Consider the following 22,208-nt stretch of genomic DNA (forward strand, 5'->3'; position numbering starts at 1 on the left):
ATCGTGTCGGAGTCGTAAAGGAGGTTAGCTTTACTCGTCTCTGGAACGGTCTTCTCGAAGCTAGTGTAGGCATCGTTGAAAAGTTACCAGAGCTCCTTCAAAGTGTGAATGCGGGTCTTCACAGTGAATGGAATGAGATGCTCCTGCCGATCTTGTTGAAATTGTCCACTGACTTGGCGATTTACCGCTACAGTTGCTGTTAGCGTTCCATGATGATCTGATCACCTGGCTGAGGTCAGATTTTCTGGATTACAGACCGATCCTTTCGTTCGACTGCTCGATTGTGCCACTCGCTGACTCGGTTCGAAGGACTAATGTTTCGAATCTCGGTCGTTTGATCGGAACGAATTGCGAGCTTAATTCCGTACCGACTTCGTGTGCGACGAGTGAGGTTTCTCAACTACCGAGACGTAGTGAGTAGATTGTACACTTGGCTTAGCGTGACTTGTAGTCAGCGTGAGATGACCACAACACAGAACCGCGCGAATCACGTCGAACTTAGCGTGAAATAAACGGGTATGAGAAAGCAAGGGGGGGTCGTCCGCCGGACGGATTACGAAAACTAGTTTTCAACGTAACGAGAGGACTGATTCGCTGCTCCGGAAACTCCGCGGGCGACTTCGCGTGGTCGGTGTTCTGTGTGCAGCTTCGCGGTTGTAGACGTACGCTGTAGGTAATTTTTCTTCTGCAATTTTTCTACAATTGTAGAATTCATTCTACGATTGAATTCCGGCTCTTTCTACAGAAGAGGAAAAAATCGATTGTTGATTGAGGCGCGTTTCCAGGAATAAGAAGGGTCTCGGTCACTTGGTCCAATGGCTGTAGGTTCAGGCTAATTGAATATTATAAATGCATGACTGTCGGTACATAGAGTTCTGATTGTGTGTAAGGATCGCGATGCGCTTCAAACAACGGTCGGTACGAATTGGTTGTGTTTATAAGGATTCTAGAATGCTCAGCGACTCGTAAACTGTTTCTTTTAGAAACGACCCTGGCAAGGAGGGTTTTACTATAGTATTATGTGTGATTTTTCGGCTGACTTTATTCTCGAAATTTTGAGAACGGAATATTTCACAAACCGAAACATTCCGGAGACGCTGAGAGCGGGTATGAACCGTTGAACGTTTGAAATTATAGAACGTTTAGGAACTACATCTTAAAGTTAATTTAACCTAGTATGACAATACTTTTACGAACGCGCGCTTTTTACATAAAGAAAAAACTATAGCGGAATCAATGATAAGTCACTTAACAATAGTAGATATATTTATGTAATTATAAATGATTATAGACGATTTACACAAATGTACTTCATGGAGAATAGGAATGAAGTTTTGAAGTGCTTCATTGAGTATGTAAATAGATGTGAAAACATAATAGGAAAAATAGTACAATATATCAGAAGCGATAATGGTACAGAGTTTATAAATAACAAATTTGAACAATTTCTAAAACTAAAGGATCTAGGACATAAGCGATCAATTCCTTATAACTTAGAAAGCTACGGGGTGGCAGGAACATGTAATAGAACGATATTGGACAAGCAGAAAATGATATTAATGAAACGAAACTATCACCTAGGTTTTGAGCAGAGGCAATTGCAATTTTGAACATACTTACAAAACTGCACTTTACTAAAAAGAAATGAAAATAAAACACCAATTGAAAGATAGACGGGTTAAAAACCATTCGTCTCGTACATAAAAAGAGTTGGTTGTTTAGATATTTTTATATACTTGAACCGTTGAGAAAGAAGATTGAACACAGAGCTTGATAAGCCATCTTTGCGGGGCACTTTAAATGTTAGATGATACAGAATATATGGCCCCGACAATAATAAGTTCCACGTAGTCAAAACAACAAAGTTTGATGAAAATCTGTAAAAATAAACTATACATAAATTTTTATCTTTTGTACCAATACCTTTATTTACACTGGTTAAGATTAGGATTTTAAAATGAGTCTAACGCACGGTAGGAATAGTTTAATACGTCAGAGCAGTTTTTGTCCACATTCTGGAATGTTCGACGGCTCATGGCCTGTTTCTTCTGCCAAAAACTCTGCGAAGGAGAGGTTTTTTGCGATCATTTTCTGCTATTTTTGTGCTTTAGAAAATTTTTAGTTTAGTACGTAATTTAGTTTATTACCAGAAAAACTTTGTACGCATTGAACTTTAAGTTATCAATATTATGCTTGCAAATGAATTTATTTATTTATCAAATTTTTTAAGTTTCGTACGTGTCGATACAATAATTTATAATACTAATATTTTTCTAAAACAAAAAGTTAAATAATGTCTCGTACATAATTATAAATTTGTAATGTATTCAATTTTTAAATTATGCAAAATTAAGATTACGTATCTATAGCCTTCCACTGACTTGAAATCTCGCAGGACGGTACAGGGACAAAGAAGTGTCGGACCGCTCAACCTCACCTGAACCGTACGTTCTGAACCTTAGCCATGCCTCTGTCATAGTAGAAGGAACAAATTTTAATTGCATCTCTATCTTAATATTTATGTATATAAATATAAAGCTTGGAGATTATAAACTACTGAGATTTCGTTTATGCTTATATTTAATACATAAAACGTTTGTTTTACCTTACAAGTATTATTTAATATAAAAAAGAATGTTGTGTAACATTAACAGTTTTTCTATAAGTGGAGTAATAAAAATGGTTTTGAAATACAATTAATTTTCCTTAATGGAATCAAATATTTTATATGACACAATCCGACTTAACTCTAGTCATTTTTCACAAAAAAGTATTGAGCCATGTTTCCCCAGAAAAAAATGTTCATTGATCAGAAACTGATTAACTTTTGTCTGAAATATTGTTTCATCAGACTATTAGAAATGCCTAAAAAATCGTGGCAACAGTGACGTGCCACACACTGTATATAGCTTCTTTTGAGATAAATGAACATTTATTTTTATTGATTTCTAAATTATATTTTTATTAAATTATTTTTGTTCCTGAAAGGAAAATTGTTGTCCTGTATTAGATATTACTAATAATAGTAGTACTTATGTTGCATCTACGCCAATGGGACTCTGCCTGCCGCGTGTTTCTCATTACCTCTCTTTATCTCGCTACCTTCTTCGTCAGTCAGTGTTACATGTGTCTGTAACTGCTGCGACGAATAGCGAACTGAAATTAAATGTGTGCGTAAAAATAGGTGTAGGTTTGGGTTAGGTCTCTTCCACTTTTCTCGCATTCCAGCGAGAAACTATACGTATACTCGTGCAAAATGCTTTACATACTTTGTAATAACTTATCACTCTGACAACATTTTTGTCGTAATGCACAACTTGTACTGACACGCCAATAATATAATATATGTATTACTAATAGATACTTATTGCCAGTACAAGCTATAAAGCTATAAAGCTTCTTACAGTTAATACTATCAACACTTTTTCAGAATGTTTCACTACAACTCGATTAAATTGGCAGTACTTCCAACAAGATGGTGTTTCGGCACCGAATTTATTACAAGTATATATGGCAACAAGTAAATACTTCAGTACTCGTTCTTCGACACTGTGATCACCACTCCTGCTCAACTTCACCCCTTTAGATTTTATTGTACGGAGTTACTTAAAAACTAAAATATACTTACATCCTTTGCATTCTGCCAAAGCCATAAAAGACAAGTTAGAAAAAATTGCAAAGGAATAACCGAAGATCAACTTAATTCGCTTATGCAAATAATCAAAAATACTAGAGGGAGATCGTACCGATATAAGGTACTTTTGTAATGCTAGATATAAGCGTGTGAACATTATCGTTACTTACTTTTCTTTTCTTTTTATTTATATTTACTTAAAATGTATTTTATAGAGTAATAAAATATATGTGAATTAATTAAACATCATCCAACTCTAATGCGAAATAAAAACTTCCAGAACAATTTTGACGTAGGAAATAAAAAGCTATCGAATTGTATACAATGTAGTTATTGTTACTGGAAGAAATTTATCGTGAAACGATGATTGCACAAATGTATTAGACAATTTAATAAATATAGTATTATATAATGCTCCATCTTTCTTTTTCATCTAATCTTGTGCAACTTCGAAGGTTATAGTATACCATATGTTCAATGTTTTATAATACGCTATCACATGACATAAACAAATGTGTAGTATTTCATTTAAAAAATAAAGATCACCTTTGTTACTCGAAAAATATTACAACCATAAAAAATTAACATAAGCTATTTATTGACTCTAATGGACAATAAAATTGTTTCCTCTATGATCGGAAATGCTATTATTTTGACAAAAGGTAGTTTAGAAATAATAGAAAAATTGCCATTCCTACAAAATATTTCCAATCATCTATGTTATTTATCCTTTGTTTCTAGATAAAAAATTGGGTTTTTTAACTGCCTTGAATTCGAGATCAGGCACAACTTTGATTTCGAAGCTGGATGAACACAAATGGGTTGTTCGAAAAGGAAAAGCGATGTCTTGGACGTCTGAGCAGTGGGCCTCGATCTCCGGCTGATAAACCGGGGGTCGCGGCTAACGTGCATGAGGTGTGGACGTGGGTCCATTGTGGATTTGGCTTTTGGTTCCTCTGGTATCGCTCATGTGGTGTCCGATTAGCACGTGGTGGTGGGGGTGGAGACGCTATCGAACTACTGATACCGTAATTTCTGCTCCTACTGCCGCTGTGAGCACCCACCGCCTAAATACCATCTCACAGATGGTTGCTTTGGCACTTTAACAAGGACATCTTGATGGTAACTGCGGTCGCCGTAACCTGGCTGCAGGAGGAAGCCGAGTTGCCCTGTTTGGAGGAGGAGGTAGTCCGTATCTAGAGCGTCGTAACACAACCATGACTCGGGCCAGTGAATCTTCTTGCCGTATAGTGTATTGGTGGCCAAGAAAATCATAGAAGTGATGTCCGTGTGTATTAGAGCCTAGCATCGGGTACATTCGTACACGTTGTTGAGTCATTGGCAATAAGAACATGCGTGCTAGAACGGACGTTCTGTATGAGCCCTACCGCGTGGCGCGGAGAGCTTTACGAAAAGAATCAGAAGAACCAAGCCCACGCTTGAAAGGAGCTTCTTCAGACCTTTGAACAGAATCCATGGAAGCGGCCGTATAGGATAATGCTGAACAAGTTTCGTTCATGGGCGCTCTTGATTCTCAACCGTTGAGGAATGTTATCGGGGTAATGAGGGAGAACGATCAGCCCCCCTCCCCACCCCCAGCCGGGCAGAGCCAGCAGATATGAACTATTGCGCTGAGTTGGGGTTTACTGAAGTTAACCGCAGTCATCTGAAGGCGAAGAATACCGCTTCGGGTCAGGACGGTATGCTCGGTTATGTCTGTGTATTGATCCAGGATGTCCTTGCAGCCAATCTACAGTGGCTGTCGAATAGGGTGATTTCCCACTACATGGAAGATGGCCAGGATAATCCTCCTCAAGAAGGAGGATAAGCATGTGGACTCCCTTCATGTACCGGTCTATATGTCTCCTCAATGATGTGGGTAAGATATTCGGAAGGATTATTGGTTGTCTGCATCGTCGAGTATCTAACGCAGAGCGGTCCCGATCTAGTCGCGTGCCAGTTCAAGTTCTAGATAGACCGGTTGTCTCCAAATGTGAGATGTCCCTGGTGATATCTTTGGATATCGCCAATGCCTTCAATTTTTTGTGTTAATGTCTGTTGGGGTCAGTCTCAGATATTTCATTTAGGATTTCATCTCAACACTAGAGTCACCTATCTGAAATCAGTATCTCGGTTTTATGGAGCGTCATCTCCAGATCGTTGATCCAAGCTCATGATCCGTTCGACAACGCGTCGGGCATCGTCCTCGGACATCGTCCTCAAAGAGGTCATCGGCTCGCAGTGCGGTTTCATTCTCGAGATTTCGTAGCAGGGGTTCTAATCCGAACTTTTACCGAAGAGTGCATCTCTCATCGCTTCATTTTGTACCGATCCGGGTACGAATCTACTAAAATTTCCACGGTGATCATAGGCGCACGATTTTTGGAAGATACCAAGAACTGTAAACAGATAATATCCTGTACCCCCCCCCCCCCCCCCCACCTATCTTGTCTATGCGGCACGGAGTCCGCAAGTGCCTTGGTTTTTCATTGCAAGTGGGAGGGTGTTCAGTACTCTACTCCCATACTACTAACCTAAACGACCACTGGGCAGCTGTCCAGCCACTTCAGCTGAAGTTCTCTGCCATTCGGATGCATGTGTGCGAGCGTGTATGCAGATAGGTGGATGTGTGTTTGTGGCTAGGTTGGCTCAAGGGCAGAGGGGAGAGCCGCTCGCTCTTTCGTCCTTTATTCTCCTGGGGTGTAGTTGGGAAGATCATCTCACGCCCATTCATAGTGGAGCCTCCTATGTCGGTGTGGTAGGGTAATTCGTGGGATATTTCATTTTATTCATAATTAAAAATAATCCGAAGTGTCAAGTTTGAACACACCTTCATTAGGAAGGGCTCGCCAATCTATTGATAGTATTGTCATAAATATACAACGAAAAATATAAAAATGTCAAGTATCGCTCGATGCGATTCGCAATCAATCGTTACCACATAAACTATTGAGAAAAATATAGTCTTCGAAATTCATGAAAATGAACTAAAAACTTATAAAACTTAAAAATTTATGCTAATGGTCACTCTTCTTCTACCATTTTATAATCTAAATAACCTAATGAAATTACATTACGATGCAAGTGTGGCCGGTTATATGTCTATCTCTATATAAAAAGAACTCAAATCCTGCTTCAACTGTCTCCCCTCCTTCCGGTGGATTTTATTAAAATTTTATACATTTTTAGACCTATTTATAGTCGTTATTAAGACCCATTGCAAATTTTCTCCTAAGTCTATAAGAGGTTTCTGTATGAAAGTCAAATGAGTTAGACGTGCTTTGTTTATACAGCGACCGAACGTGAGCAGTAGGCTACCAATACGCAAACTAGCAAGCAGTTATTTACCCATACCTTCAAACAGCTTAATGAGTACACTCACATATAGTAGTATACCAAAAAAGATAGCTAATAATGCTTGTGTGTACGTAAACCACATATGCATTAAGTAATTAAATAACGGGGATTAACAATACTGCAATTTACTCGACACAAAACCTTAGCAATAGTTCATAAAAATCAATTTTTGAAAGTTCAAGTCAATTCACTCCAGTGACTACATTTCTTTCAAATAAAATCACAATGAATCTAGCTAATAGTCAAATTAACCACGCTACTTTAAATATCTCATTAGATACTCAAACTAGATCTAACAAGAGAGCTTTTTAAAACAGTTGGAAAGTAATTCAATGTGAAAATAAGGAATTGTTGCGGCACGCAAAGATCCGCGCGGTCCGTACGCGCCCTGGCGTTTATGGCTGGATTAGTGCGGGCAATCCACCAGCAAACTAACAACCCTACCTGGGTTCTTGGAGGTTTGCTAAGCAGCTGCGGGGTTATTAAGGCGACTTTCGCCTCTTTATGGTTTTTATCAATTTTCACTTCCAGGAACCCTCGGTTTGCAACTAACAATTCCACTCCAGGCTTCCCTTTCCTCCGAAACAGTTGTCCACCTCCCAAATTCTTCAGCTAATCGGATTTCAAGCCGAACGCAAAAAACGGAGGGTTGACACGCGGAGAAAACAGTGCAACAGGGCAGGAGTGCAACAGTCAACAGACTGTGTAACACAGTGCAACCAGTAAACATTCAGACACAATTCTGCCAACAAGTCTGACACTGTGCAACCTACAGTTAACACAGTCAAACAACTTCTGCCAAGATACAGTTCACTCAACTAAACAATTTCGCCATCAGTTAAACATTACAAGAAACATACAAGTTCGATAGTTACACAAGACACAAGAGCTCAACACAAGTTACAAGAGTTCGACAAACAAACTTCAACAAACCAGAGTTCGGTGGCTAGAGTTCTGTGGCCAGTTTACACAAAATATACAACCTAACAACTTTTGCCAACTCTACGCTAAATACAACACTGTTAATTACCACAACAAGACTTCGTTCTTTAAATTTCCAACGATCTCGTCACCCCTAAAAAGCTGTCGAGAAGTGCGGACGACGAGACGCTCCAATTCAACACCTCCCGTCTTCCAACGCGCTACAGGAATCAACAACTAATGATAATAGGAATTCAACTACATTAAAAATGGTTTTTCATGAAAACACCACAGCTCCTGCCGAAACTGTATACTCTATCGATGACAATAGATGCAACGATTTCATGCAAAACAAATTCCAAATGCTTCACGATATAGATAACACAGTGAGTATGGAAATCGAATAAAACTAGAGAAAGCCAATAAAAACTCAATCGGTAATAATACCTAATGTAAACACAATACACGAAAAAGTTGTCAGAAATTCTAACGGAACTAGCAATTGCATACACATATAGAATTTCGAGAAAAGACATTTTTAAAATCCAACTAGAGACCATAGATGATTTTGGAAAAATAATAAAAATAACATATTCTAATTAAAAAAAAAAAGAGCTTTTAAAGTTGCAATGAGACATTTATATCTACCTACCAATCCAAAAGCAATTGCAAATGAATTGGAAGGGTTAGGATTCTAAACTTAAAAATTACCATATAATATCAAGCATAGAGCGTTCATGATGTTTTTATCACTTTTCTACGTGGACCAGTAAAGGATATCAATGGTTCACGGGGAAAGGAAAGGAAGGAAAAACAGTAAGGATATCTACTTCGTAGAAAAACTACAATACACAAAACTCTCGGTCGAACCCCCATGTATGAAAAAAAAGTAATCCAATGCGAGAGGTGCCAAAGATACGAATATGTAAAATGCACCAACTACGGTGATAACCATCTAATGAATTATAACTACCGCACAACCTACACCACAGCCTGGCAATAAAAAAAAAAAGTCATATACTCTACATTAATGCCGTGACGAACTCAAATTAACGCAACAAACTATATTTTATGCAGATATCACAAGACAACCTTTATCAGGTTTAGCAAGAACTGCAAACACCTATGAACTAAAACCAAACGAAATATAATTCAAAATGGAAATTATTGGAAATGAGAAACCTCATAATTGAATAATCAGAATAGTTCAACTTATTCTTTACAACTCTTAATCATATCTTATAAACAATATAATATTGAATACATACCAAATAACTCTACGAAATATCAACGGACTCTACCAACATACTTTACAGACGCAACTTACATATAGACTGTAAAACACTAGTCTATAAAGTGTAGTCGACGAATTATCCCAGTGGGAATGCTCTTACAGGTTCTGCTATTATTGTAAAAGATAAAGTTAAACACTACGAATTACGACCATTCAAGAAGGAATTTATAGAAGGCATGGGGATTGTTGTCGAGGATGGTCCATTAACGGTCTCTGCTGTGTACAAATTCCTACGCTATTAAATTATGACAGAAGCTTATAAAACCTTTATCAAGTCATTTAGACCCAGATTCATTGTAGGAGGTAATTACAATACCAAGCATACCTACTGGGAAACAAGGGCAATAAATCTCCAACGCAGCATACCAGATAAATAATCTATGTAGATTTTAAAGTTGTTACGACTGGGGAGCTTACTAACTGACTCATAAAAATTCTTGATCAAATCTACTGAACTTCTTTATGACTCTATGAATGTGTTAAGAGAGAAATGAAGGTAATGAACTACAGAGCCAGAGAATGTTTCTTAATGATTTTTATTAAAAGAGTTATTAACGTTTACAATATACTGAGGGTGTCATGACAATTGAAAGCATAAACAAAAATAATTGTGTCTAAGTATGACAAAGGTTGAACAATAGACTTATGTAGGTTATGTATTCGTGAAGGTTAGCAGCATCCGATGTCTTGCTGTCTGTTCTTTTTCAATTTGTTGTTCAGTCAACAAATGCTAGACGTAGCATCTGGCTATGCAGTAATTACCGGTACCATCTCAAATTCGGGCCTAATTAATAAGGATAAATTTGCACTCCACAATGCTGTTAAAAACTGGAATGAATTAAGAAAAATGATAAAAGATACATTAAATATAAAAGTATTGCTAAAATCAGAACAAAAAATAGACAAATAGCTGCTTGGAAATCTACGCCACTGACACTCAAGTTTAACAACAACAATAAGTTCTATATCAATAGTATAAAAAGAATCTTAAAAGAATGTTAAGGGGTAGTTGGCAAATAACCAAGTATTTTTATGATAAAACAAGACTAAATTAAACTAGCAGAAAATTGAAAGATTACTGGGAAGAATTACGTGGTGTAGAGTATGTACAGATATGTATCACACAATTTTTTATCGCTGTACGAATTTACATTAAGGGGTAGAAATTGATACTCAAATTTTTTTGCGCCATTTTTTATTTCTTTATTTACCTTAGAAACTAAACGAAATAGCAAAAAGTGTTTGGACAAAAGACTTCTTAAAAGTATATCTATTATATGATAAATGATTTTTCAATGTTTTTAAACAATTAAATAAGAAGTATAATAAAAAATCGAGATTTTTACAAATTTTTTTATTTTTCACATAGAATCACCAGTTGAAGTAGTTAAATAATATTTAACTAATATGTATATAAATAATACTTTTTTCAGTACAAATTAAATGTTTGTTGTATTGTTGAACTATATTTGTTTGTAGTAGAACAGCTACGTGAAGCTGCAGAAAATGTAAATAAAAAATTGACGAGCTGTAGTAAGCAGAGAAAGCAGCGACTACAGTCATTGGCTGAAATATATCGTAAAACGCTAGTCATGCAGATGTCGAGTGTCCAAAGCGTGATATTACAACCAGATATTACAACCAGAAATGTACATTTATTTAATTTGCAGTAATTTGGAATTAAGTACAGAATCACTCTTTGAATAAAAGAGTATTAATCATTTAAAACTTGCTTTGTTTGTCCTGTTATTTATATTCATATTTGCAACGAATAATTCTATATTTTAATAGTAAATAGAAATATAACAAAACTTCTGTGACGATTATAACCAATCTGAAAATTCCGCACGGAACATATTACAATGTTTGAAAAATATGGACCTGTTCTGTCAGAACGCTGTACAATGGTCCGAAACGACCATAATCCGGAAAAAATTCGATAACCAATATGGAAGCATTAATTTACATAAAAATTGGTATCCAAATGTTCTCGAGGTCGCTAATTACGAATCTGAGGTAAATATTGCTAAAAACAAAATGGTAGACCCAATTTGTTAAATGTATATTTTAAATAATTGTCATATATAAATAATTGCTAGTATTTAAGAAATGTCGAACTTATTTATTACGAATTAGTAGTAAAAATTCATAAAAATAATAAATATTCAATAAAACCAAAATGCCGAATCCAAAATTAAAGAGTCTTAAGAAGTTTACGATAGATTAAAGAAACATTAAAACTAGTTGTTATTTCCGAGAAAAAAAGTATTCGTTTTTTAGTTAGTTAAATAAATAGTTATATCTAATTAAAATCAATTAAATATTCACTTTTGTTCAATTTGTGTTCTACTGAAAACAATAATAAAATTGCTGATTTAATGTATGTACATATGTATTTAACATATTTCCTTTATATGTATATAATAATTATTATTACAATTTTTCCCTATTACATTTTGTCAGTTACTTTTAATCTTAATACTTATATCTCCTGCTAAAAGTAGCATCTATTTTATACTCCAACTTCAACATTATAATGTATTTTTCGTACAAATTTAAGATATTTTTCGGTTTTGATGCGTCAACCATTCTACTATAAAATTCTATTAAAAAAAACTTTTTTTGCAGAATTTTTTCCGTCTTTGAACTACTGTGCGCCGCGGCTTGCCGCCATATATGTAATACATTTGTTCATGGCAACTCAATTCAACGAACAGACTGTAAGTAGTGTTAATCAGATGCATTTTTATTCATCTGAATTTTCTACGATCGATTTTGTGTGTGAAAAATAGCGATTTAAAAATCCTGCGGGTGTGCAATTATCCACATATTGTTTGAATCCTAAGTGTCATGTAATAACCAGTTTATAAGCACAGCAACTACCAATTCTTATACCATCTCGACATTGATAATAGTCGACATAATGGATTTATCTATACTTTTTTTAATTTCCATTGGAATAAAAAAAAATATAATATACTTTATAAGAACTGTACCTGGATTGCAATTTTACTTTTATTAAAATTGCATGGTGCATACGCAATTTATAATGCGAAAAGTCACGTATATGACCATCTGTACCTTTTTTTTTACGTGGGGGAAATTTTCGAAAGACACCAGCGATCCCTTGGGTAGAGACTGGTGAGAGTGTGGGATTCTCCGTAAGCGGAACGACCGGATGCGGGACCTACTCACTAAAACTCACCACGGTGACGATCCTCGCACATTATCGGAGGGGCCCACCGGAAACCGAATCACATCAATTCTTCCGATGGCTCCCCATGTATCACGATCAGGCGCCCTCTCCTAATTTCGTTAAGGGGGGGGGGGGGGGGGGGGGGAGAGTTGCGCCCCGACACCACATTCCGTATAGGCCGCACGAAGGGCAGCTGTGAGGCCCAAACTTATGACCGCCCGCTGCTCTCAGGGGGATCTATTAGAGCCCATGCGAACTCGCTCTCGCCTGCGTCCCGCGGTCTCCTTCTGCAAAATTACGGTTTCAGAGAAGAAGACCACGCCCTTACACTTGCTCTCGCTGCCGAGCGAGTTGCGTCCACCTTCCGCCTCCAAGCCGTACGTCTCCTGTTTAGGCTCTGGTGGCTCACGACCAGGTCGAGACAGACGCAGTCTCGTTCTCTTTCTCCACAGGCGGTGGGGCGACCACAGGAGCCCCTTCGTTTGCCACACGAGCCCTCACCCCCCCCCCCCTCTTTCTAGTTTTAGAATTGGTTGCATGAACAGTCCCATGAGTAGGTCGGAATATATGTCGATCCGGGCAAAGCCGTCTTATTTGGGCAAGCCTATATACTTTGGAGTGTCAGCACGTAACCCAAAGTTGGACTACTTGGGATTGCCCCTCCCCCTCTCCCCTCCCAACCACGAATCCCATCGCCGCATTCCAAAACTTAGGATCAGGGACAATTTATAGAGTTGCCATTCTCGCAACTCAGACGATTAAGCCAAGGCCTCCGCCCCTCCTGTCATCACGTACGATTCATAAAATCAAAAGAAGAATTGAGAATGGGTCGTTGCGACGATCAGCGATAGTCTCACGGTATGATTGGCATCATGTACCTCGAGTGCTCCAGACCCGTACTCCAGTAAGCACAGCAAAAATTCAGCCCCTGAGGACTGATAATAGTATGGTGAATATAGCTATACTTCATGTAATATTTATTGTAGTGAAAACGTAGTATGATTTGTAAAAATTGTATATAGAATTCATAATGTGAAAAATCAAGGATAAAAACTTTTATCCTACTAGGAAATGTGGATTTTTCTTGAAAAAATGGTTCATTAGACGGCGTAACTGTTACTCCCTCGCTATGAAGGAAACGTTGACTATGTCCCTGAGCAGCTTGAGTTCAAGATCCTCGGCGATCGGGGCGCCTAGGAATGTTATTTATTCAACATCACCTGTTCTGAAGGAGTCCCTTCCAGCTCTAGGAGTTAACTCGTTTAATGACAACCTGCAGAGTCTTGCGCGCCATGCAATAAAATTTTTACACGTTAATCGCTCTAACGCGAGTACATTTGGTCGGGTCTTTAGTCCACAATTTCAACCGAGCACCGTTCCGCAAAGAGACTTAGACCCATCTCGAGGCATCGCCGCGTCACAAATGTTCATGACGGTATTCCTGTGCCGGGCAATTCAGTCTCTAGTTGCAGCCAAGTTATAATGAGAGCAGCTGACATCAAGGTGTCCTTGTCAAAGCTCCAAAGCATCCGTCTACTTGGTAGGAAACCACTGCTTGGGTTGTAGTATCGTGATCTGCAATAATAAATATACCTAATAAAGTAATCACTTTCCTCTCGTAATTTCCATTCTCGCGCTATCGCTCAAAAACAGTCATTATGGCAACCGGCCAGAATTCTAGCCAAATGAAGGCCCAAAGGAAGCAGCGGACTACAATCAAGGCCAAAGTAACGCGGATAAGTTCGTATGTTAATAATATCGCGGACATAAATATTGTGGAACTAAAAGAACGAAAACTTAGACTTGAGGCACTTTACATACGTAAAATGTATGACGAGGTTCAATTAAATATCGAAATCGACGACGAATCTACTTTGAACACAATAACCGTATCACTAAGCGGGCAATATTATCGCAACTGTCATAATTGTTTGATCCACTAGGCTTATTAGGTCCGGTAATCAAAAAGGAAAAAATAATTGTACAGCTGCTATGAAAGGCAAACGTAACATAACGAGACGGTTTCACAACATTTACTTAGCTTGTGGGTAGAATTTAAAAGCGAACTAACATTGTTAAACAACTTTTGCGTTCCGCGTAGAGTAGTACTTGATCAAGCCATACAATTGGAATTGCACGGATTTTGCGATGCAAGTCGAGTCGCTTACGGAGCGTGTATTTACATTAGTACAACCGATAAAAATCAACATCACGAAAGCAGTCTCCTTTCCGCGAAGTCGCGGATGACTCCAGTAAAAACCATTTCGTTACCCCGTTTGGAATTATGTGCAGCGAGACTTTTAATCAGATTATTCAAGGAAGTCACCAACTTATTGACGAACCTTCGGTTCAACTTGGTTAGATTCTGGTTCGATTCCGACTATAGTGTTACATTGGATCAAGAGTCCAGCACACATGCTCAAAACATTCGTCGTAAATTGGGTAAGCGAAATTCAGACAGAATCACAGCCAGAGTATTGGTTTCATGTACTGTTTTTGCCTCGCGCCAACTTTTGTAATGGTCGGTCGAGACAATGAGTTAAAGTTACAAAGTTGTAGTTTAAAATAATATAACATTTATAATTAATACAATAGATACGCATATAAGAAAGGGATGGTTGAATATTTGATGTGATTGTAATCGTAGAGTCGGGAGTTCGCTCGCGTTATGCTTAGTCGACTCGCTCGTCGGCGCCGACGCTAAGACCCTAACGTTATTCGAATCGGGAGTTCGCCCGTGCGTTAATTGTTCGACCTGTTCCTTCTGGTCGATTGTGAAAGACTCGCGAATTCTTCTGGCCGCATCCTGAAGGTAAAGAAGTTGTCCTTCCTCCTCCATGCGTGCTTGGTGTCGTGTGCCTGGTGTCGCGTGCTTGGTGCCGCGTGCAAATCCCATCGGCTAGTCCACGTGAACTGTAGCTGCGTTGCGTCAGCCGTTGTCCACTCGAATTCTGGGAAGGCTATCTCCTTAGTTCTTGACCGTCGTGCCGTATTGTTTAGAGTGTTCTGGAAATCGTTTCCTGTTTGTAACCCATGCCGATTCTCTTGAAACTAGCCGCTCCTCGCGGAGCTATCTTCCAAAGGCCTAGCCGCCCGATGATTGTTCCTTGATGTGTCCCGCGGTGGTCTGATGGCTGCCGATCGTCCGCTGTCCTTGTTCGTACAAAGGGAGCCGCGAAATCCCAACATGTACCGATCACGGATAACTTCACAAACTCTATTTTCAGAGGCCAAACTCCTCAGTATGTAAAGAACGGTATATGGTTGCGGGGCCCATATTGGCTCGAGCAAGAAGTGAATACGTGGCCAGTCACTAATCTGTCTCAGATAGACATACCGGAAAAACGTAACCTTGTATCACTCATTGTAAGGCACAATATTATAGGAATGTATTTAGTGTTGGTGGTCATAAAATAAGGTTGAATAAAGTTCTAGGATATACGTGTATTGAATGAGGTAGTAGTAGGAACAAAACATTAACGAAGCACACAATTAATAACTACGGTAACTACGCTATTCTTATTTTATGCGACACGACACGTTTCGACAATTTTCAAACAACGACTGCTGCCCTAAATACACTTCTCTCGCACCTTATATCCTCACACGCATTCATTCCCTTTTATTTTAATTCCTAATCTCTCTCACTTCATACGTCTGGTCACGTACGCCCAAAATTTCGCCCAGTATAGCGCTACCTCAATCGCTATTCTTTCACATTTCACGTGCTCATCTATTCGAAATACTTCAGATTCTCTCCGGACCACACGCGATCCCTTTCATTCTCACGCATTACCACAATATAAATGAGTTATTAAAACACTCGTCAATTACACGTCTAGACAAAGTTATAACCTACACAAGACAAAATTTATTACTAACATAAGGCAGAAGATTAGAAAGACAGGGGAATTAATAGCTCAGGAAATTAGGAACGCGCGCGTTTACATTATACGATTGCTATAAGCAAAAACATTCTCAACAGATATAAAAAATATCAAACAAGGCAACATACTTAGCAAGGACAGTAAATTGCTCAATTTAAATTCGTTCATTAACAATCATAGAATACTTCGCGTAGGAGGTAGACTCAAGCATGCGCCCATTAGCTATTCAGAAAAACATCCAATTTAATTATACCGTAGTCACACTATTACTGATGCAATCATAAGACAAGAATACATACGGTATAAGGCGTACAGACAACCTTAAGTGCAGTGCGGCACAACTACTGGCCGATAGACGGAAGAAACGCTACCAAAAGAGTAATTCGTAACTGTATACGTTCTTGTAAAACAAATCCCAAGCTACCGAGATATGTAATGGGAAAATTATCCGAAGATCGAATTATCCAATCCCAACCTTCTCAAAATACAGGTACCGATTATTACGGCTCATTCTTCGTTAAGGAAAAGAAGTTTTGCGATACGACGAAACTCAAAGTATATGTAGGGGTATTCGTCTGCTTCTAGACGAAGATCACACATTTTGAATTGAACTCGGATTTAACCTCCGGAACCTGTTTCAGAGCATTGAAAAGATCTTTCTCGAGGAGAGGAAAGGCTCGTCATATATATAGCGATAATGGGACCAATTTTATTGGGGTAAAAAACGGAATAGTGACTATTTAGGCGTTTTTAAATTCAGAAGAATGCAAAACAAAATTACAACAATTTTTCAACAAGGACGTTCTCGTCATTTTGGTGGTCTTTGGGAAGCTGCAGTAAAATGATTTAAAAGACATTTATATAGAACAGTAAGCAATACTTTATTTACATATGAACAATTCAAATAAAAATCCGAAAACTGAATTGCTGTATCAACCCCAATTTTCGAAAAAAAAGAGTTTTTGTAAAAACCTAGAATTTTCGTTAAAAATGAGATATTATATAAAAAGTAAAAACATTAGAAGATTCTAATTGGTCTTGATTAACTGTTTTTGGTTCTAAATAATTATAAATTATTGTCAAAGTTTGTATGCCATAAGTTATTATGGGTTTTATAATACATTTATAAAGTAGAATTTTGTTATTTAAAAAAAACTTTAGATTTATGACTTAACTGCCACAGTATTTCTCGTAACTTTAAATTTAATTGTTGTCACTTTGTTTTTATGTGTTTTGCCATGTTAATTTTTGCTATTTTATTTCAATCTATCCTATTATTTGTGTGTTACAGATTGTGACCTTTGAACAAATGATTTTTCGTTTCGTTGTAAAAGTAACTTACATTGATTTTATTTCATTTATTTTAATTCCCCATTTTTTAAACTATACTAGAAGGAGATCTAACTATTTTGATGTCAATGCTGGATTGTTGTTTGCTGCTATTAGAGTTGTATTGTTTGTGAAAGTTGCAATTGTTGTGGGTAGATTTACTGTGTAGATTAGTTATAATAGGAACATTAACATGTGTCCTTGTAATATACTTACCTGTTCTTTGTAGCAATCTGATTGTGAGTATACGTTGTTGTTTAGTTTGAAAAATCTTTCAGTGATATAAGATTTCAGTAACACGTGATATGGGCTAGGAAATATGTTTTCAATTTTATATAAGTTCATAATATCAGATTTTATCGAACTGTTAGATATGATATTCGAATTAATATCGAGGATAATAGTTAAGACAATCGATTTACTTGTTTCCTGATTCGTTTTAGCAGTAGCCTTTCGAATAGTTTCAACGAAACAGGTAATCAGGCATAATATTCTGAGAATGCTATTATAGATGATAGTCATTAATAATATCATTACTTTCCTCGGAAGTTGGTTAAATATTATAGCCGTAATTAAATACTAGTCGGATTACTTTCTCGTTTTCAAGTTTTTGATTTCCCGTATTATTTCTTTAGGCGAGAAATGTTTTATTGGAAACGATATTTAGAGTGGACTTTCAAAGAATCTTTCAACTTCGTTACCATTAGAGTTCATATTAGGAAATGATGCTAATACATGTTGAAGATATGTTAAAAAATTCAGATGAAACCATTCATCGTAACAATTATCATTAAATTTTGGTTCAAATTTTGGAATAATATTCTCCAATTGATTTTGATGTTTTTCTATTGACAATGTGACAGAAGGCTGTAAAACTTGTCATGTCTTATAAAACGGGTCGTTAAATAAGCCATCTTTGGATTGCATCGTTGAAAACAATTTTATAAAATTTACAGCAGCTTACGTAAAATTCTCGATATCTTTACCTTCAATATTTATTTTTGACATCAATGTATTTATTTCCGCCTTTGCTGCTTTGTAGATGTTTATTTCTTTGAGAGAAAACAAGTTCTCATTAAAAGGATCTACTTCGTGGGTAGAGTGGGTGGGTATCCTCTTTCGTAGGATTACCAATGCCAGGAAATTACAGCCCAAATTTTTCAAGAATGCGACGCAGTTTTCTAAAAAAACAAATTAAAATATCTGAAGTTTGAAACATTAAATTATATTTTGTTATTATTTATAATACATAACTTAAAAATTGCAAATAAAATTTTGTCAAGGAGCAAAAGCCCCAAAATGCTCAGTATTTTTTGAGGAACATCGTTATTTTCATCTTGAAAATATTTTAGAAGCGCATTCCATTATTCTAATACCCTCTTGACGCTATCAATATGTAATAACTAGCTCGTCTTTAAAGGTTTTATTTTTTTATGTTTATACGCTGACATCAACCACTGTAAATTTTCATCATTTTGGAATTTTGAAAACTACTTTTAATACATTTTGCAATTAACTTAATAAAAAATATTTATTTAAACAAAAGACTAACATTATTTTTAAATATTTAGAACCATCTATCATGCCTAAAAGTATGTATGCAATTTCATTATAGCATGTTAAATTTATTGTAAAGCAAAGCAGACTGCTGATAAAATGGAGTTTGTGTTTCTATTCAGTTTTATTAGATATTGCGCGGTTCAGATTGAGTATCACGTTATTTTATAGAATGCAAAGCTGCACAAACGTTATTAACAGTGAGAGCAACGGAAAATTTTTCAATGTTTGAGTTTTAATTTTACGTTTACTTAAATGTTATTTTGTGAAGCTACATTTTAAATATTGCATAACGGTAAATATAACATTTCATTTTGCAATCCTTACTATGCATTTTACAGTTTAATTTGATTTTTAATAATAATGAAATAATGTGGGTATGGACAAGTAACTTTAAGGTGCCACGGCATTATAGAATAAAAACCAACAGGCAGCAATGAACTGAAGATAATTTAGCGAAGGCAATTAAAGAAATATAAGATCAAATAATGTCTCTTAAAAAAGCAAATAAAGTATTTAGTATTCCATCAACAACATTACATAGAAAAATAGAAAAACAGGAGAATGATAATTTAAGCCTGGTACAAGTTGCACATAAAAACCTTGGCAGATATAAAACTTTGTTTAATAATGAACAAGAACAAGAAATAGTAAAACATTAGAAGAGAGAATGTTCACTGACACCATAAATTACATTTACCCAATCTCGCGTTTGAATTGGTTAGAAAAAATAAAATCTCTTATCTTTTCAACACAAAAAATCAAATTGCTGGGAGAGATTGGGTATATGGATTTCTCTAAAGTCGCAAGGAAATTTCGTTAAAACAATCGGAGAGAACATTACTTGCACGGGCAAAAGGTTTTAATGACGTAAAACTATGGGGCAAAAGGTTTGATAACATAAAACTATGTTTTATTAACCATAGGTTTGAACTACAAATTCGCTACCAATAGACATCGCATACACACACTCCCATACCTTGGGAAAAGACCACCATGCGCTTTTCACTCAAACCTTACAAAGGTGCACGCTGGCACCTTGACCACTTCCGAACAATCCCAAACATTTCATTCTGCAGATCATTCACTAACGCTTCTCACATTCACAGATATACTCGCCATCTCACAATCATTTCTTACCTAACGATATCTTCAATATTGATGAAACTGGCATAACGACTGTGTTTTATAAACCATTAAAAGTATTGGTATTTTGAGAAAAGAAGCAAGTTGATCCTGTATAATCAACAGAAAGATTGGCAGCGTAGTCAGCGTAGTCAGCGTAGTCAGCGTAGTCAGCGTAGTCATTAATTATGCGATTTGTTAATGTTTTGTTCCTACTACTACTTCATTTAATACACGTTTATCCTAGAACTTTATTCACCCTTATTTTATAACCACCATTACTAATTAATTAAATAAATTCCTACAATATTTTAATGAAAAACTATTTCAATTATACCTTCTTTAATGCTTTATCAGATGAGATAAATCATATTGGAGAGTAATATTTAAATTACAAATTATAGCGTTTAATTCGAATCGTGTCGCATATTTTTTCAAATTTTTCATATACTGGTCATAAACTTATAAAATTTGTAATATTTTACATATTTATAACTTTTCTATAAATGTATTATAAAGTTATAAAATGTATGAATACCCATATTCTTACAAGACCTCATACGTGTTTAATATATTCCAGAAATGTATGAATTTTCAAAATTTATCAACTTCTTGAAACACTGTTATCAATTTATAAAATCATAGAATTTAAAAATATCCTTCGTTTCTTTATATACTTATTATAAACTTGAACAATTTATGAATCTACAAATATATGAGTATACAACTTACAACACACTTGTTACATACTACAAAATCTATGTATAAACAATCTTTATCAACCATTTCGTATATTTATTATGAACTTAAAGAATGTAGAAACATGCAATTTCTTACAGTTTGTTTTCTTATTTATATATATCGCAAAAATTATAAATTCACAAATCCTTAAAAAGTGTTCATACACTTATCACCTTTTTCTAACTATAGAAAATAGATTTTTTAATTTTAGAATTTCCAAATATTTACAACCTTTCGATTCATTAACCTTAAATTTATACAGTTTATAAATATGAAAATACCTACAACATTCGCATATATGTTATATAGAGTATATGTGTTATTATCTTAATACACATGTGTCCAAATATCAGTAGTTTCAAATTCATAAAATGTTTTGAACTATGAACTTTTAACAGTGTACGAAACTACCGCCTGTCTATTTGCGATAGTCATTATCGAATATGTCATTAGGTCAAACAAAGTAAACAAATTACACATGAATATTATGTGGTTGCACAGATGTCATTTAGCAACAATAACAGTAACTTTAGTATTACAATATCCGTGAACATGTAGAGTTTCAAATTCCTTAGTTTATCTTTACCTTGTGTAATAATGGTTTATTACACAAATTCGAAAATGGCGAACATGCATGTCACATAAGGTACAACCAAAGTTAAGATTATACTTCCGAAAACACCAGTCAATCAGCAATGATACTTTAGGAGAATGATGGAGTGGAGAGAATGATAGGCTCAATATATAGAATTTTAGCTTCAAGTATTTAATAGTTTCCAAAATATGCATAAAAAGTTGTTGAAATCTCACCTGCACAAACGTTTACCTGTACGACTGTTTTCATTGCAGTAATGGACGCTTCCGATTGTCGAATAACTGATGACAGAACATCAATATCAGTCTCAGTAACTATAGGATGTCCCACTTGAAGATATTGATATCGCTTATTTTTAAGTTGTATTACGTTTTAATTTCTGTGACCGAAAAGTGTTATGTTACATATACTATACTCATCATAATTTTGCATCAGATCGTACTATAGTATTTAAAGCAACGCATATAAGGGTGTATAATGAAAGCTTATTAATAGCGGAATCTAACGACGGAATTATAGATAAAATTATCGTATATATTTGTATAAACTACGCATACAATAACCGCGAACAC

At 36.0% G+C, this 22,208-nt stretch overlaps 2 protein-coding genes across 12 annotated transcripts in view; one reads left to right on the plus strand and one right to left on the minus strand.

Moving 5' to 3' along the window:
* LOC143151317 (uncharacterized) overlaps positions 1-22,208 on the plus strand; it is a 146,463-nt gene that overhangs the window by 24,314 nt on the left and 99,941 nt on the right. For 5 of the 11 annotated variants that reach the window (XM_076320339.1, XM_076320341.1, XM_076320338.1 and 2 more), the window contains exon 2: positions 11,835-11,926. The exons of the other annotated variants lie outside the window; for them this stretch is intronic. In XM_076320339.1, the coding sequence (XP_076176454.1) occupies positions 11,900-11,926 (27 nt within the window). In that variant the 5' untranslated portion in view covers positions 11,835-11,899. The remainder of the gene's footprint in view (positions 1-11,834; positions 11,927-22,208) is intronic. 11 annotated transcript variants of the gene reach the window in all.
* On the minus strand, positions 13,718-22,055 carry LOC143150920 (uncharacterized). Its single transcript, XM_076319516.1, has 4 exons — positions 22,047-22,055; positions 21,852-21,984; positions 18,605-18,799; positions 13,718-13,977 (listed from the first exon to the last, which is right to left on the minus strand). The coding sequence occupies exons 1-4, from the start codon at positions 22,053-22,055 to the stop codon at positions 13,901-13,903; spliced, it is 414 nt and encodes a 137-aa protein (XP_076175631.1). The 3' UTR covers positions 13,718-13,900.

Source organism: Ptiloglossa arizonensis, chromosome 9 (assembly GCF_051014685.1).
Source record: "Ptiloglossa arizonensis isolate GNS036 chromosome 9, iyPtiAriz1_principal, whole genome shotgun sequence".
In the NCBI taxonomy this organism is placed as follows: domain Eukaryota; kingdom Metazoa; phylum Arthropoda; class Insecta; order Hymenoptera; family Colletidae; genus Ptiloglossa; species Ptiloglossa arizonensis.

Excerpts from the sequence above, each read along its gene's own strand:
- LOC143150920 (XM_076319516.1), bottom strand. Across the intron at positions 18,800-21,851 it reads ACAGGTAAACGTTTGTGCAG|AAAACTGCGTCGCATTCTTG; the intron begins GTGAGATTTCAA and ends TTGTTTTTTTAG. Across the intron at positions 13,978-18,604 it reads GTCAAAAATAAATATTGAAG|ATCACGATACTACAACCCAA; the intron begins GTAAAGATATCG and ends TTATTATTGCAG.